The following is a 15,702-nucleotide window of genomic DNA, read 5'->3' as shown; positions in this document are numbered from 1 at the left end:
TCCAGAAAGTAGGCATAGAGGGAACTTACCTCAACATAATAAGGGCCATATATGACAAACCCACAGCCAACATCGTTCTCAAAGGTGAAAAACTGAAGCCATTTCCTCTAAGTTCAGGAACAAGACAAGGGTGCCTACTCTCACCACTATTATTCAACATAGTTTTGGAAGTTTTAGCCGCAGCAATCAGAGAAGAAAAAAGAAGTAAATGGAATCCAAATCAGAAAAGAATTAAAACTGTCACTGTTTGCAGATTACATGATACTATACACAGAGAATCCTAAAGATGCTACCAGAAAACTACTAGAGCTAATCAATGAATTTGGTAAAGTAGCAGGATTCAAAATTAATGCACAGAAAGCTCTTATACACTAATGATGAAAAATCTGGAAAGAGTAATTAAGGAAACACTCCCATTTACCATTGCAACAACAACAACAAAATACCTAGGAATAAACCTACCTAAGGAGACAAAGACCTATATGCAGAAAACTATAAGACTCTGATGAAAGAAATTAAAGATGATACAAACAGATGGAGAAATATACCATGTTCTTGGATTGGAAGAATCAACATTGTGAAAATGATTCTACTTCCCAAAGCAATCTACAGATTCAATGCAATTCCTGACTACCAATGGCATTTTTCACAGAACTAGAACAAAAATTGCACAATTTGTATGGAAATACAAAAGACACCAAATAGCCAAAGCAGTATTGAGAAAGAAAAACGGAGCTGGAGGAATCAGGCTCCCTGACTTCAGACTATACTACAGAGCTACAGTAATCAAGACAATATGGTACTGGCACAAAAACAGAAATATAGATCAATGGAACAGGATAGAAAGCCCAGAGATAAACCCACGCACATATGGTCAACTTATCTTTGATAAAGGAGGCAAGAGTATACACGGGAGAAAAGACAGCCTCTTCAATAAGTGGTGCTGGGAAAACTGGACAGCTACATGTAAAAGAATGAAATTAGAACACTCCCTAACACCATACACAAAAATAAACTCAAAATGGATTAAAGAACTAAATGTAAGGCCAGACACTCTAAAACTCTTAGAGGAAAACATAAGCAGAACACTCTCTGACATAAATCACAGCAATATCCTTTAAGACCCACCTTCTAGAGAAATGGAATTAAAATAAAAAATAAACAAATGGGACCATATGAAACTTAAAAGCTTTTGCACAGCAAAAGAAACCATAAACAAGACCAAAAGACAACCCTCAGAATGGGAGAAAATATTTGCAAGCGAAGCAACTGAGAAAGGATTAATCTCCAAAATTTATAAGCAGCTCATACAGCTCAATATCAAAAAATCAAACAACCCAATCCAAACATGGGCAGAAGACCTAAACAGACATTTCTCCAAAGAAGATATACAGATTGCCAACAAACACATGAAAAGATGCTCAACATCATTAATCATTAGAGAAATGCAAATCAAAACTACAATGAGGTATCACCTCACACTGGTCAGAATGGCCAACTTCAAAAAATCTGCAAACAATGCTGGAGAGGGTGTGGAGAAGAAGGAACTCTCTTGCACTGTTGGTGGGAATGTAAATTGATACAGCCACTATGGAGAACAGTATGGACGTTCCTTAAAAAACTAAAAATAGAACTACCATATGATTCAGCAATCCCACTGCTGGGAATATACCCTGAGAAAACCGTATTTCAAAAAGAGTCATGTACCACAATGTTCATTGCAGCTCTATTTACGATAGCCTGGACACGGAAGCAACCTAAGTGGCCATCGGCAGATGAATGGATAAAGAAAATGTGGCCCATATATACAATGGAATATTATTCAGCCATAAAAAGAAACGAAATTGAGTTATTTGTGAGGTGGATGGACCTAGAGACTGTCATACAGAATGAAGTAAGTCAGAAAGAGAAAAGCAAATACCATATGCTAACACATATATATGGAATCTAAAAAAAAAAATGGTTCTGAAGAACCTAGGGGCAGGACAGGAATAATGACGCAGACATAGAGAATGGACTTGAGGACACGGGGAGGGGGGAAGGGTAAGCTGGGACGAAGTGAGAGAGTGGCATGGACATATATACACTGCCAAGTGTAAAATAGATAGCTAGTGGGAAGCAGCCGCATAGCACAAGGAGATCAGCTAAGTGCTTTGTGACCACCTGGATGGGTGGGATAGGGAGGGTGGGAGGGAGACCCAAGAGGGAGGGTATATCAGGATATATGTATATTTATAGCTGATTCACTTTGTTATACAGGAGAAACTAACACAACCTTGTAAAGCAATTATACTCCAGTAAAGATGTTAAAATAAATAAAAATAAAAACTCATCTGCCTAGAATACTGATTTTGAAATTAATTCTTTATTATTAAATGGAATTTTTTTATGATATAAAGTACGATTTGTTTTCAGTCATTTTCACTGTATATACTACTTGTGTTTAATTTGGATAAAAATTATGTGGTGTAATAGAGAAGAGATTTCTGCTAATGGATTACTTCTTTAATTCAAAATATTGTTTACATACAACTGGGGCAGGTATAGAGAAGTAAGGCATTGTCTTTAACCTCTAGAGGATCTGAAATAAATACACAAGGGACTGCTCACTCTAAATTGAATACGAGTGCAGCAATTGAAGAAGTGTCCCAATATGTTTATGATTTTATTAGTATACTTTTAGGAAACATAAACCCATTAAAGGTAGAGCCATTAAAAATGAAAATCCTAGAGAATTGCTAGAAGTTAGAGAGATCTAGCAAAAACACTGGTTTATCTGAACATCCAGGCCTTAAGAAGGTGGGAACCAGGTCAATTCAGGAAACTTCATCTGCAGGAAGGTGGCCATTCTTGCACGTTCTCTGCCTTTAATGTGACTTATTTCATCAATATATGCTAGTTTCTTTCCATCCTGTTCCCAGGTGACTTTATCTCCAAACTTTCAGTAGAAGTATCTGATTGGCTCTCTGCCTGTACTGTGGATTCGGTGTTCCTGTTGGGTTCTGTGGTCTGAGAGGCAAGGTCTCCTGATATGCTCAACTGCCTTACCAGATAGGAACTGTGAGCCTGGCAGAAGAATTTGACCATAGTAGAAGACTGATAATGAATAAGAGCTTAACAAATAAACTCATAAAGGGATCTGTCCTGTCTGGCAGAATGTTCATGGAAGGCTTTGTAGAAGAGATTACATTTAAATTAGATTTTATAGGTTGGTTTGGATTTACATGTCAAGAGCAAACAAATGAAGAAAAAGGGAGTTCTAGGTATTAGAGTAACTTGAGCCAAGTTGTATAGGTTTATGCTAGGCCTGTGGACAGATCAGTCTGGCTCAGAGCTCCTCAGTGTAGCTGCCCTAAATCACCTGAGCAGCCCGAGTCAATGCGTTGCCTCTAACTGACTGAAACAGAGTCTCTGGGGTTTGTGTTCAGATCATTTGCATTTTTTAAAAGTTCCCCAAATGATTTTGATGCAAAGAGAGCTTTGAGCCCTGGACAGCTATAGCGGATAATACATCGTGAATTTGTGAAATAGAGTTGGAAAAGGATGTTAGAACAAGACTATGGAGGCTTTCTATATCAAGCTAAGGAGCTTCTTGGCCATATCCTGTGAGTGAGGTAGTCAGTGAGGCTTATATTTTATTGGTTTGCACCGTTTTCTGAGCCTATGTAGTTGCATCTACTTGGAGTCCTTTCTGGGCAGTAGACAGAGAAGGTAAAGGAAAGTTAAGGGATCTAGGTACATGTGACACAGCCCTTTATACTTATTTAGAATATTATTTATTCATTATTTCTCCTTTGTAGGAGTAGATGTTCTAATTCCAGATTTAGATGTTCTAATTAGATGTTCTAATTCCAGATTTAGTATCTTAGCAGAGTATATTGATGTTTTAGTAACAATTCTTTCTTCTCTCTTTAGGGGAGTCGGCTGCATCTTTGTTGAAATGATCCAAGGAGTTGCTGCTTTTCCAGGAATGAAAGACATTCAGGATCAACTTGAACGAATATTTCTGGTAAGTTCTTTACAGAATACTTCTGAAAAAAATTGGTCTTGAATGCATCCCTCAGTGACAAATCCTACAGTGGTAGTGGAAAATAATTTCAAACAAATTTGTTGGTTGTCACATTTAATTCTAACATATTTTTGGATCTTTGCAAAAGCAGGAAATTAGTGAAGAATTGTGTTTTTAAACTACTGCACATGAATAATATGCCAAAATGGTAAGAAAGGATAGGATGTCAGAGGCAATACAGAGGAGTGGGTTAAAAACGAAGGCTCTGACAAAAATTCCAAATAATTTATATAGATATCCCCCCTTCAAATAGGTGTATCTTATTCCCTCTCACTCCTACCCACTTAAATGTGGGCTTTGATTGGTAACTTTTTTTCTAAAAAGTAGAGCATGGAAAGAAGGGAAGGGAGGATAGTAACTTCAAAATGGAGAAACCAGGCAAATGGTACCTCAGCCCGGTCTTCAAGGTTAAGATCATCAAAGATAAGTCACATTGGTAGTATGTACCCTTTGTATAATGTATTGAGAACGGCACTTCCCCTCTGTAGTCTTCCTCCGAAAACCATAACCCCAGCCTAATCTGGAAAGCCACATCACACAAACCCAAACTGAGGGACATTTACAAAACACCTGACTAGTACTTTTCAAAACTGTCAAGGTCATGAAAAACAGGGAAAGTCTGAAAAACTGTCACAGCCCAGAGGAGGCTAGGGAGACATGACAGCGTAATGTAATGTGGTATCCTCCATGGAATCCTGAGACAGAAGAAGAACATTAGGGAAAAATTAGTTAAATACAAGTGAAGTGTGCAGTTTAGTTAATATCAGCATAGCAGTGTGTGCTCCTTAGGTGTGATGGAGGTTCCCTGTAATGTAAGATTTCATCAATCAGGGAAACTGGTGAGGAGTATATAGGAACTCTCTGTACTACTCTTCACAACTTTTCTATAAATCTAAAACTATTCTAAAATTTTAAATTTAAAAATTTTTGTAAATCTGTGAAAAATAAAAATAAAATTCATTCTGTAGCCAGATGAGCTGGGTTTGTCACCTGCTCTGTCACTTTGGACAAGGGACTTAGTTCTCTGAACCTTAGTTTTCCTGTGGGTAAAATAAGGGATAATGGTAACACCTACCTCATAGATTGTTTTGAGGAATAATAAACTTAATTACATAAAGTGCTTTTAGAACTATGCCTGACACATAATAAATACCCAATAGATGTGTTGTTATTACTTTAATCAAATCATTTTTATACCAGATATTTTCATTCAGTGGAACTTCCACATTAGCTAATATTCATATAAACTTATTATTTAAAACATGGAATAAGAGCTAGACAAATTAATTTTTTTTGTTAAAAGGAGTCAGACTATATACATTGTAGCAGTTAACCACATTATCATACTTTTTTAAAATAAATCTCCCATGTGAAATCACTGGGGCACATTTTAGAATGGACCTTGTGAAGACATGCACTTATTGGATTATGCAAGTACACCCTTAAAATGTAGCTTTCATATTAAGTATAAGGACCACAGGAGGGTATAGTGATATGAATTGAGACTCCATCACTGCTGTGTTCACCTTGATGTCAGCATTAAATGATAAGAAAAGGAAAATGAAAACTAGAAAATCAAAGCACACGTGATTCCTCCTTGCAGTATCCTATACCCCAGGCATCCCTGTGTATTCACAGTGGGTGGGCAAACAGCAGAGTCCCTAATATTATAGAAACTTTCTTCAAAGTCTTATCTTATTGGTTTCTTCTCCCAGAGACTGTCTGTATCCACTTCCTTTCAGTTTTACTTAATTATTATTATCATCCATAAATTCCCACACAGAGTGTTAAAATAATGTCTTATGATTATAATAATGCAGCCTTATAATGGAAAATTCCCACAATGTCAAAAAGTATAAAAATTGAAAAACCCCTTTGTCCTACTACCCAGAGAAAATTATGTTTAGTATTTTAGTATATATCTTCCATTTCTACACATGCTAAAAAAATTAAATTGTATCTTGTATACTATTTTGTAACTTTCTTTTTTCACTTAGCAATAGGTAGTTAACACCTTTCATTGGAAAATAAATCCAGAAACTTATCATCATTCTTAGTGATGAGTATTTCGTCGTATGGATGAGAATTATTTGCTTAAGTATTTGCCCGATACTGATGGCTTGTTTATAGTTTTTAACTATTATAAAGCGCTGTCAGAAATACTCTTTGCACAGTTATCCTATTAGTTAAGAAAAATTATTAGAATTGAAAGTCCTGAATTGAATACAGTTTAATTTTCATAAGTCTATTGACCATTCTTACACTTCATTCCCTCCATCTAAACTCATGGAACACTTCCTTCTCTCTGTTGTCAAGAAAGTTGCTTACTGATTTCATTGAGATTGTATTGAGCCTATAGATTATATTACAAAGAAATGATATAAAATGAGCTTTACCAGCCAAGAAAAAATAATATCTCTTTATTCATATTTCATGGCCCTTAGCATAAATTTAACATAGACATATTTCTCTTTTCCTTTTTTTCTAATCAAGCCTTTATTTTCATTCAGCTATTTTAAGTAACTTTCCACAGTTATTTTCCCCAAAATACAATAAACTTGTTCACATATTGTGAAAAACATGACAGGAGAGGGAATTTTAATGGGCTATACTTTGCATCATATAGATCTTTATGCCAAAACATATCTTTAAATATTTAGCTTTTTAATTTATTTAAAGCTCAAATATAATAATAATAATATCACTTAATTATATTCTGATAATAATTTCCTAAACTTTAGATTCCACTTAACTATTCACTCCCTGATAGCTATTGAACAATACTTACATACCCTTGTCAAATTACCTATTTTTTATGCTAAAATCATTAATTTACTATATTTGAAATCAGAAAACTTCAAAGGGAAATTATATAGAAAGAAATGTCCCTACATACACATTATTTCAGGGTAAATTTAAAAGAAAAAGAAATGGTTATATAAATGAGGTATATTCTATAGCAGTCGTACCAAAAATTTTGTTTCATGAAAACATAGTTTATTGATATAGCTTAGTCAAAGTTTTAATTTTCAATATTATTTTTATAATGTAAGTCATTTCCAATAGGTACTATCTTGTTGAATTGCTTCTTGTATGGAGATTTTGTTATTATTTCTTAATTTTATGGCAATTATTTCCTAATTTTATGGGTATTCAGAGACCTTTGAGCCATGACTAGGCTTTTAATAAATCAAAGAAATACATCATTGTAAATTTTCTATGGGAATATTGATACACCAAGCTACTTATTAGACCACAGAGACCCTTAAATGCAGATAAGCATCATGATTTATGGTAATAACTCCTTCATTTACTGTAGTTTTTTTTACACGTGTAATGATTTTTACAAGTAAAATGTTTACAAGTAAAAAATTACCAAGTCCTTTGGTAATTAGGAGATAAAGATCCTCATCTATATAAAATTGCTGCTTTAGAATTAAATAATGTTATGTTTTACCCTGAAGAATTAGATATGACCAAAAAAAGAAGAGAGAGAGAAATCTGCAAACTTCTTTTGACAGTAAATGTTATCATCTTAAATATTTTATTTCCTCCCCTGAATTGTTTAAATTTGCAAATGTTAGCCATATGACACATTAAACAAGCAGACTCTCTCAGGAGTTGTGCAATCATTGGAAGAAGAAATTTTACTAACCCTATGTGGTTGAATCACTGGGAAAAAATGCTTTTTCTTGGTGACCTTTTATGTCTGGTCTGAAGAGGAATGACTTTTAAACGTGATTAAATCCACTTTCACGGGCTTCTCATGTAAACTGCCAGAGACTCTTTTCTAAAGCAGCAGTTGTGTATCTGGCCTCTCGTAAAGCATTGCCAAGGAGATAATCAACTTTGAAAAGTCACGAAACATGGAATTGTTCGTTTTGTTTTGTGTTTTAATACAGGGATTAAGTCCATTCATTTGCCTGTGAACTGTATATAGAAAGGTGGTTGGTTAATAACTTTGAAGCACAGAATTCAAGCTTGTTACCCAAGATAACTAATATAATTAACTCCCACACACTGAGTCTTTATGTGAAAAGCAACAAAGATCAGTCACTAGAGCCTTTATATTTTTCTTCTGAAGGTTTTCTTTTTCTTATTTTTTCTTTTTCCTTCCTTTGGTGGGAAGGAGCAGTTCACATTCTTAACAAGTCCAGGGCATTCACTTCCACAACAGGGTAACTGTGTTGATCTATGTAAGGTGAGGTGGCTATACTGCAGTCTGAGATTTCACCATTAAATCATTTTCCTTGAAATTGTGATGCTCACATACAAGAAAGGAAGGAAAGTGATAGAATTTTGACAAATTATGTTCAAGACATTTTGAATTGCCAGGTGAACGGGCACCTACTTCACTAAGCAGTAACTCTGCTATTACAGTAAAAGAGTGATTAATATCATTTCTTCAACATTACTCATTTTTTAATGTCACGATGTTTTCTATTCACCTTTGTTAGCTGCGAAAATAAGCAGTAGATGTATTCACCCAGGTAAATATATATATTCAGAGTGACAAAATCAGAACTAATAAGAAAATTCATATTCTAATCATATTGTTCTGAATTGAAAAAGAACTCTACTTGATAGAACCCTGGGGACATTCTTCTGCCACTTCACAACAGCTGGACAAATGGCAGAGAGTGCTTGCACAGCTGTCTGAAACCTTTGGCAGATGCTTCTGGGTTTGTATGGCTCATGGCCCCAGAGTACAGCAGCCACGACAGAGGGGCTGGCATGATTGTGTTCTGGGGGCCTGTTCTAGTTCTCCCTGCCTTTGAATGTTGATTAACCCCAAGAGGCTCACTTTTCCCTGTCTCCTGGTCTTCTGGTTTGCAATGGAGTTTCATCCACCAGTTATTTGTTAACATATTGTACATTATTTGATTGGTACAGTTGTTAGAATGTTTCTCTTCCGTGTATATATCATTCAGAATTTAAAAGAGAGTGTGTGTGTGTGTGTGTGTGTATTTGTGTGTGTGTGAAAAGAGCCTCTGGCAACTTTGAAATCTACTCAGCCTGGCTTTTGAGTCAGATCCTTCCTTAAGCCTCCGTGTTTTACAATTGAACTGACTGCAGAGACGTAACCTGTAGACCCAGTTCCAGTCCTTGTTTCCCCATCCTGGCTCTCTTTCCAGGATCTTAATGGGAACCATAACCCTGAGGTTTCATGATTGGCTAGAACGGCCATATAGAATGTAAAAGAAAGTTGACACCGCCTCCTTTGATGGTCATTACCATCCAATTGGATGTAGCAGCCACATTGTTAAGATGGAATATTGCTGTCACAGTTTTGTATCTTCACTTCCATCATTGGGTTGCTTGAGGTGATGTCCGCCATACTTCTTCAGCACTCCCTCTGCAACACTAGGTACAATGGAGATGGAAAGGAATTCTGTGCCAGGGTATCTGCCCTGGAGCAAATGAGGGCAATCAAGATAGGCAGGCAAGACATACCATTAGGAATGGAGTCATGAAAAATTGCTGAGCAATTGATCAGCAGATGGGAGATACAGTAATGTAGTAGATCCTGTATTAGTTAAAATACTAAACTCTAAGAGTTCAATATTGAATTCTAATCCTAGATTGTTTTTTTTCCCTGAACAAGCCACCTTTTCTAATTGGATTGTAGTTTCTGCATCTGTAAAGGGAGGAATTGAACCAAATGATTTCAATAGTGTCTTGCAGCTCTAACCTTTTTTAATTCTAAAATTGCATATTACAGGATTATGCATAAGGGCTGTGGGTGTTCAAAGGAAATTTCCAAGAACATTTTTGTTAAGCATGGAAGGAAGTATAAGATTTGAAGTGGAGTAAGAGATATGGGGAACATCAGGCAACGGTCCAGGAGTGGAGTAGGCACAGTAGGAGTCTGTCCTGTATGCGTGGAAGGTGAGATTGGATGTTGAAGTTTGGACTTTGATAGACTAAGGACTTTTAATTTTATTTCATCTATAAGTAATAAGGAGACAGTACAATTTTTAACAAAAGAATAATAAGGTTAAAATGGCATTTCAGCAAAATTAATGTAATATGATATAATGATAAACTCAACTATATAAAGGCTGACAGAGGAAAGAACTAAGCAATACATGTTGGAGTGAAGGATACTGAAAATATTAAGCAATGTTTTTTAAAGCTGATTTTAGAAAAACAAAGTCAGGGAGATGGATTATAATACCACCCACCCTGAAATAAATGCCTCTTTTAATTTGTACACATTTCTTTCAAGTCTCATCAATAGTCCTGGTTATTTCCATGGTGGCAAATCTTTTTCAGAGTCTTAAGCTTATAAAAAATAAGGCAGCTAGAAAAATTTTAAAGCCGTATGAAAAGAAATTAAAACCACCATTTAGAGATAACCAGTGTTAAATATTTTTGTATTTTCTTTTCTAGATTTTCACCATTGGGTTAATAATAGATTTATGGGTTTTGTATTCAGCTTCTCTTTATTTTCACATTTAATAGGGAGCAATTTCCAAGCCATTAATATACGCTTGAAAATATTATTTTAATTATGCTATAATATCTTATTAATGTTCCCAAATGTACTAACACATTGCCCTATTACAGTACTAGGTAATTTGCTTACAGTTTTTATGCTACAGTAAATTTTATCCCATTCAGTTATACTTTCAACAAGAATTTTTAGGCATCTATTCCGTGCCAGGCTCTGTGCCTACAGGCAGTGGAAAACCAACAGATACGGTCCCTGCTCACCTCAAATGTACTGTTAGCTGTGCTACATTAGAACAGCTTCCAGACGTTCAGGTCAGGAGGATGTTGTTGCAAAACTGTTGTAATACATCTTGTACATAAATGATTTAGAAGAGAAAGGAGTCAAAGATAACTTCAGAGTTTCAAGCTTGGGGAACTAAGTGCTCCATGAAGTCATGGAAAATAATGGGGACATTGAAAAGGAGTGCCACTGGGACTTCCCTGCTGGCACAGTGGTTGAGAATCCGCCTGCCAGTGTAGGGGACATGGGTTTGATCCCTGGTCCGGGAAGATCCCACATGCCGCGGAGCAACTAAGCCCGTGTGCCACAACTACTGAGCCTGCACTCTAGAGCCCCCGAGCCACAACTACTGAGCCCATGTGCCACAACTACTGAGCCTGTGCTCTAGAGCCCACGAGCCACAACTACTGAGGCCGTGTGCCACAACTACTGAGCCTGCGCTCTAGAGCCCACGAGCCACAACTACTGAGCCCGTGTGCCACAACTACTGAGCCTGCGCTCTAGAGCCCATGAGACACAACTACTGAGCCTGTGCTCTAGAGCCCACGAGACACAACTGCTGAGCCCATGTGCCTAGAGCCTGTGCTCTGCAACAAGAGAAGCCACTGCAATGAGAAGCCCGTGCTCTGCAATGAAGAGTAGCCCCCACTCACGGCAGCTAGAGAAAGCCTGTGCACAGCAATGAAGACCCAACATAGCCATAAAATTAATAAAAAAAAAATTAAAAAAAAGATTAATGGAAGTGATGGCATAATTACCAAAAAAAAAAAAGAAAGAAAGAAAGAAAGAAAGAAAGAAAGAAAGAAAGAAAGAAAGAAAGAAAGAAAGAAAAGGAGTGCCAGTGGAGGAGAGGAAGAAGAGAGCTCAGGAACTGGACTTTATATGATAGCAGGTGACCCCAGGTGGAGACGTCCAGTACACAACTCTTACTGAACAGAATTAGGAGAAAAATGAGGATCAAGGGATTGTTGACCCAAACCAGACAATGTTGGGACCTAAACTCTACTGGTTCTTAAATAATGAGAAAGTGGAGGAGGACCAGAGGAGCACTGCCTAGGCTTTAGGGATGCTAATGGTTTGTGGGGGTGGGATGGGGTTGGGGAGCTAAACCAGGAGAGAATCAGGACAATTACACAAAGGTCAAGGTAAGGGCAGGCAGCAGAGAAGTGAGGATAAAAAAGGAGAGAAATAATCACTCCCTCGAGGGAGGTTATGGATCAGCTCAGGTCTGGTTAGCTGGTGGGTGAGGAATTTTGAGGCCAGTGCCCTTCCTTTCTGTGCTCCCTCAGTGTGTGCCTCCACTGCCTGTATAGTATGTGGCACACATCCTGTACTTTTGCAGCTCATGCTTTTAGCCCAGAGGATGAGAAGAGTTTCCTTCTGGAGAAATGGAAGGGTCGACACAGAACATGCATCTGGGTTTAATTAGGGAAATTTAGACTATCCATGGTTTTCAAAGGAGACTTATGATTCTCCTCAGTGTCTCAGGGGTGCTGGAGTCAAGGTGAGTGTAGCCTCAAGGGAGGCCAGCTCCGACCCCTCCACTCCTGGCTCTGCTTTCATCAAGGTTTTGTATGTGAGATAGATCTCGCTGCTGAAAGAAAGGTTGGAAATCCCTGGACTAACGCTGTCTTAAGGTCTTCCCAGGTCAAGTGTTCTATGAAAAACAGACGTCCATGAGGAAGAAAAATGATGCAGAGCCAGTGAAAATGAAGATGTTAGAGAAATAAAAATCGAGCGATTCATATATGGAGACATTAGATATGTATTCTAATAAAGAAAGTTCTGTGCCAATAAGCTATCGGAATTTTTGTAGCAAACTTCAGTAAGGTCATTTGTCTTGAGAAGAAAACAAAGACAGAGGGATATTTCACTACAGAATAGGTAATCACGTTACTTTTTACAAAGAAACATTTATTTGAAGATTAGCTGGCTGTTACCTATGGATTTGAATAGGGTCACGTGGTGAAAAAAATATTTTTTTACCTTGAGGATTCTTACATTTACTTTATAGTGTTACAAACTTTCTATAAATGGAAAATGAGAAGATTTTCATTAAATCATTCACTTTCTCGTTGTTATTCATTTTTCAGCAAATATTTATTATGTGGTTACTATGGGCTCAATACTCTTCCATGCTCTGGGGAGACAGCATTGCACAAAACAAAGTCCATGCTCTTGTGGAACCTATATTCCTGTGAGGGAAGATAGACAATGAGCCAATAAATATATAATGTGTCTCATGAGTGTTGCATGAGGAATGCCACTTTACATATGGCATACTGGGGAAGTCTGTCTCGAGGATCCTGATACTTGTGCATTGAGTGAAGTTAGTCAAGGCACAAGACATGCAGATATAGGGCTCAGAGCATTTAGGTGGAGAGAATAGCAACCTGTTTGTGCTTAATGATAAGAGTATTAAAATCAGAGTTCTCAGGCCTGAATTTGTCAAATTAAGGGTCGTTCTTCCCACTGCATCAAGGAGAAATACTCTCATTACTTTGACCTCCTTTATAGAAAGCATTTTCTTATATGAGAAGTCCTTGCTTTGTGTAAAGCATTAAATTCCTATATAGGTTAATATTCAAACATCAGATTGAGCAAATCAATAAGAGAGTTTGAAGTACACCTGTGTGCATGTTGCAAGTTGGAGTTATGCTGGAGCAAGAGATTTGGGCTTCCTGATTTAGTTCATCAGAAATGTTGGTGTAGATACAAGAAAGTGGGAAATGTTTCTGATTTGGACAGTAGACAGTGCTTTGGAGGAGAGAACAGAGAAAGAATATCTAGAATTCAAGGAGAGCCAGAGAACACTTTTTTTTAAAGTCAAAAGTAGAAGAATTTCAAAAAAGAAAGCTTTATCAACTGCACCAAATAGTACAGTGAAGTCAGTGGAGGATGGTGCTGAAAAAAGGCCACAGGTGGTAACTTCTGAGGGAATAGTTCTAGTAGGGTTGGATATTTAAAGTCAGGTTACAATGGGTTTAAAGAGTAAGTGCGCAGTGAAAAAATGAAAACATTGAGTATAGACAATCTGTTTGAGAATTGACTGAGTAAATAGGATTAGATGTCACCTTAAGGGTATTTTTTAAGTCAAGATTTATAAATTTTATAATGTGTCATAAATACTTTTTTAAATAGTGAAGGCCAGGATGTTTGGAAAGTAAAGGACACCAAAGATATAAGAAAGCATATTTGACAGATCAAGGTATTGGGAGGCAAGAGTGGATGGGTGGAAGAGACAGTGCCTTGAAAGTGTGGATGAAAAGATTTTCTCAAAGATAAGAAAGAAGAAAGGGAAGGAAGGAGAGGAAGATTTAAATAAATGTTGTAGAGGAGAAAAAAAGGAATTTGAAGGTATCATGATCTGCATGATTCTTAAATGAAAGGGAGGGGATGTGGCTGACAGTAATGTGCATCTGCGGGGGTAGATGTTGAAGGAAATGGATAATATTTGCAAAGCTGGTGTAATACCAAATGGTATTATGATATGTGATATGACAAGAGAAGGAGGTCGTTGCTGACCACATTTGTTAATCAGCTGTTGATCTGAGACATTATTATAGGAATAGAAATGCTTTGTTTCCAATTTCTATGATGTGTAATAGTTTACTTTCCTATTAACATAAGATTACTTTTAGGCATATCCATCCTAGCTATAAATGTTTCCCAATTGTAATAGTTTTTACGAAGACTTTTCTGGAGGCAGTGGTTCATATCTGTAGTCTAACAGTCTTAAATGTTTTGAGAATGTTTTAACCTATTGTCAGTACGGGATTACTTACTGGCTGTTGCAGTTACCTCTTGTTCTGTAACCACCTTAAAACTCTGGGTTCAATCAACAACCGTCATATTTTAAAATTATTTGTCATAGTTTTAGGGTCAAGAATTCAGTAAGAGATGGGCCAGGCAGTTATGGACTTGGGGGTCTCTCACATGGTTGCAGATGTATGGTTGGAGACAGATGGTGGCTGGCGCAGAAGCAATCAGAAGCTGGAGCAGTTGGGGACTAGCCAAATATCTCTCTCTTCATAGTCTTGAGGCCCTACGTGGGTTTTCTCCATGTGGGCTAGTTTGAGCTTCCTCATGGGATGGTGGTTGTGTTTCAAGACTGAGTGTCCTAAGAGGACCAGATAGAAGCTGCATGTTTCTCTTAACTTAGCTTCAGAATTCGTACAGCGACTCTGTCAGCCAAAGCAGTCACAAACCCTCACCCAGAGTCAAGAGGAAGGGACATAGACCCCAGTTCTAGATGGAAAGAGTGTCAAGAATGCTGGGGCCATGTTTTAAAACTGCCACATTGATTATGTATTGATACAGTTCCATTAGGGCATATCACCATTTTGAGCTGATAAACAGCTTTGTAGGAAAAAAACCATCTGGGAAACAGTTTTATCAAGCTTCTAAAATTTTTGTTGTTTTTCCCATACTCCTTATAGCCATTACCATACTGCTTCCCATGATAAATATGAAAGTGTGAACTGTCACAGAGTGTTAATTGGTGGGTCACGAGGTCCCTTATTTGCTCACCCTCCTTTTCTTCCTTTTTTGACTAACAAGTTCACAGATGTGTCAGACTGAAAAAAAAAAATGGTGAAATACTGCCATAGTGTGACACACCTGAGGTGAGTGAGGTGGTGACACTTCTTAGCAAATTCTCAGAATGTTATCCATAAAGTAGACTTCTATAACTCAAATTCTACCTTAATTTCTTTTTTCATTTGGAACGTGTTTCCACATATAAGTCTTTCATTCCGCAGAACATCACACGTCAACTCTTGTGGTACACAGCATCTAAGATGGCTCCCAGTGATCCCCACCTCCTGGTATTTATGCCCTTGTGTAATCCCCTCCCCTTGAGTGTGGGCTGGACCTAAAGACTTGCTTCTAATGAATA

General features: G+C 37.2%; 1 protein-coding gene across 4 annotated transcripts in view; it reads left to right on the top strand.

The window, feature by feature from the left end:
- Window positions 1–15,702, top strand: part of CDK14 (cyclin dependent kinase 14) — a 567,195-nt gene that overhangs the window by 365,187 nt on the left and 186,306 nt on the right. For all 4 annotated transcript variants that reach the window (XR_011074670.1, XM_068549142.1, XM_068549143.1 and 1 more), the window contains one exon: window positions 3,916–4,009. Coding sequence is in view for 3 of the 4 variants with exons in the window: in XM_068549142.1 (XP_068405243.1) it covers window positions 3,916–4,009 (94 nt within the window). In the remaining variant the exon portion in view is untranslated. The remainder of the gene's footprint in view (window positions 1–3,915; window positions 4,010–15,702) is intronic.

The sequence above is a fragment of the Eschrichtius robustus genome, chromosome 8 (genome assembly GCF_028021215.1).
Source record: "Eschrichtius robustus isolate mEscRob2 chromosome 8, mEscRob2.pri, whole genome shotgun sequence".
Lineage (NCBI taxonomy): Eukaryota > Metazoa > Chordata > Mammalia > Artiodactyla > Eschrichtiidae > Eschrichtius > Eschrichtius robustus.
The sequence above is the reverse complement of the archived record's forward strand: the minus strand, read 5'-3'. Positions and strand labels throughout refer to the sequence as shown.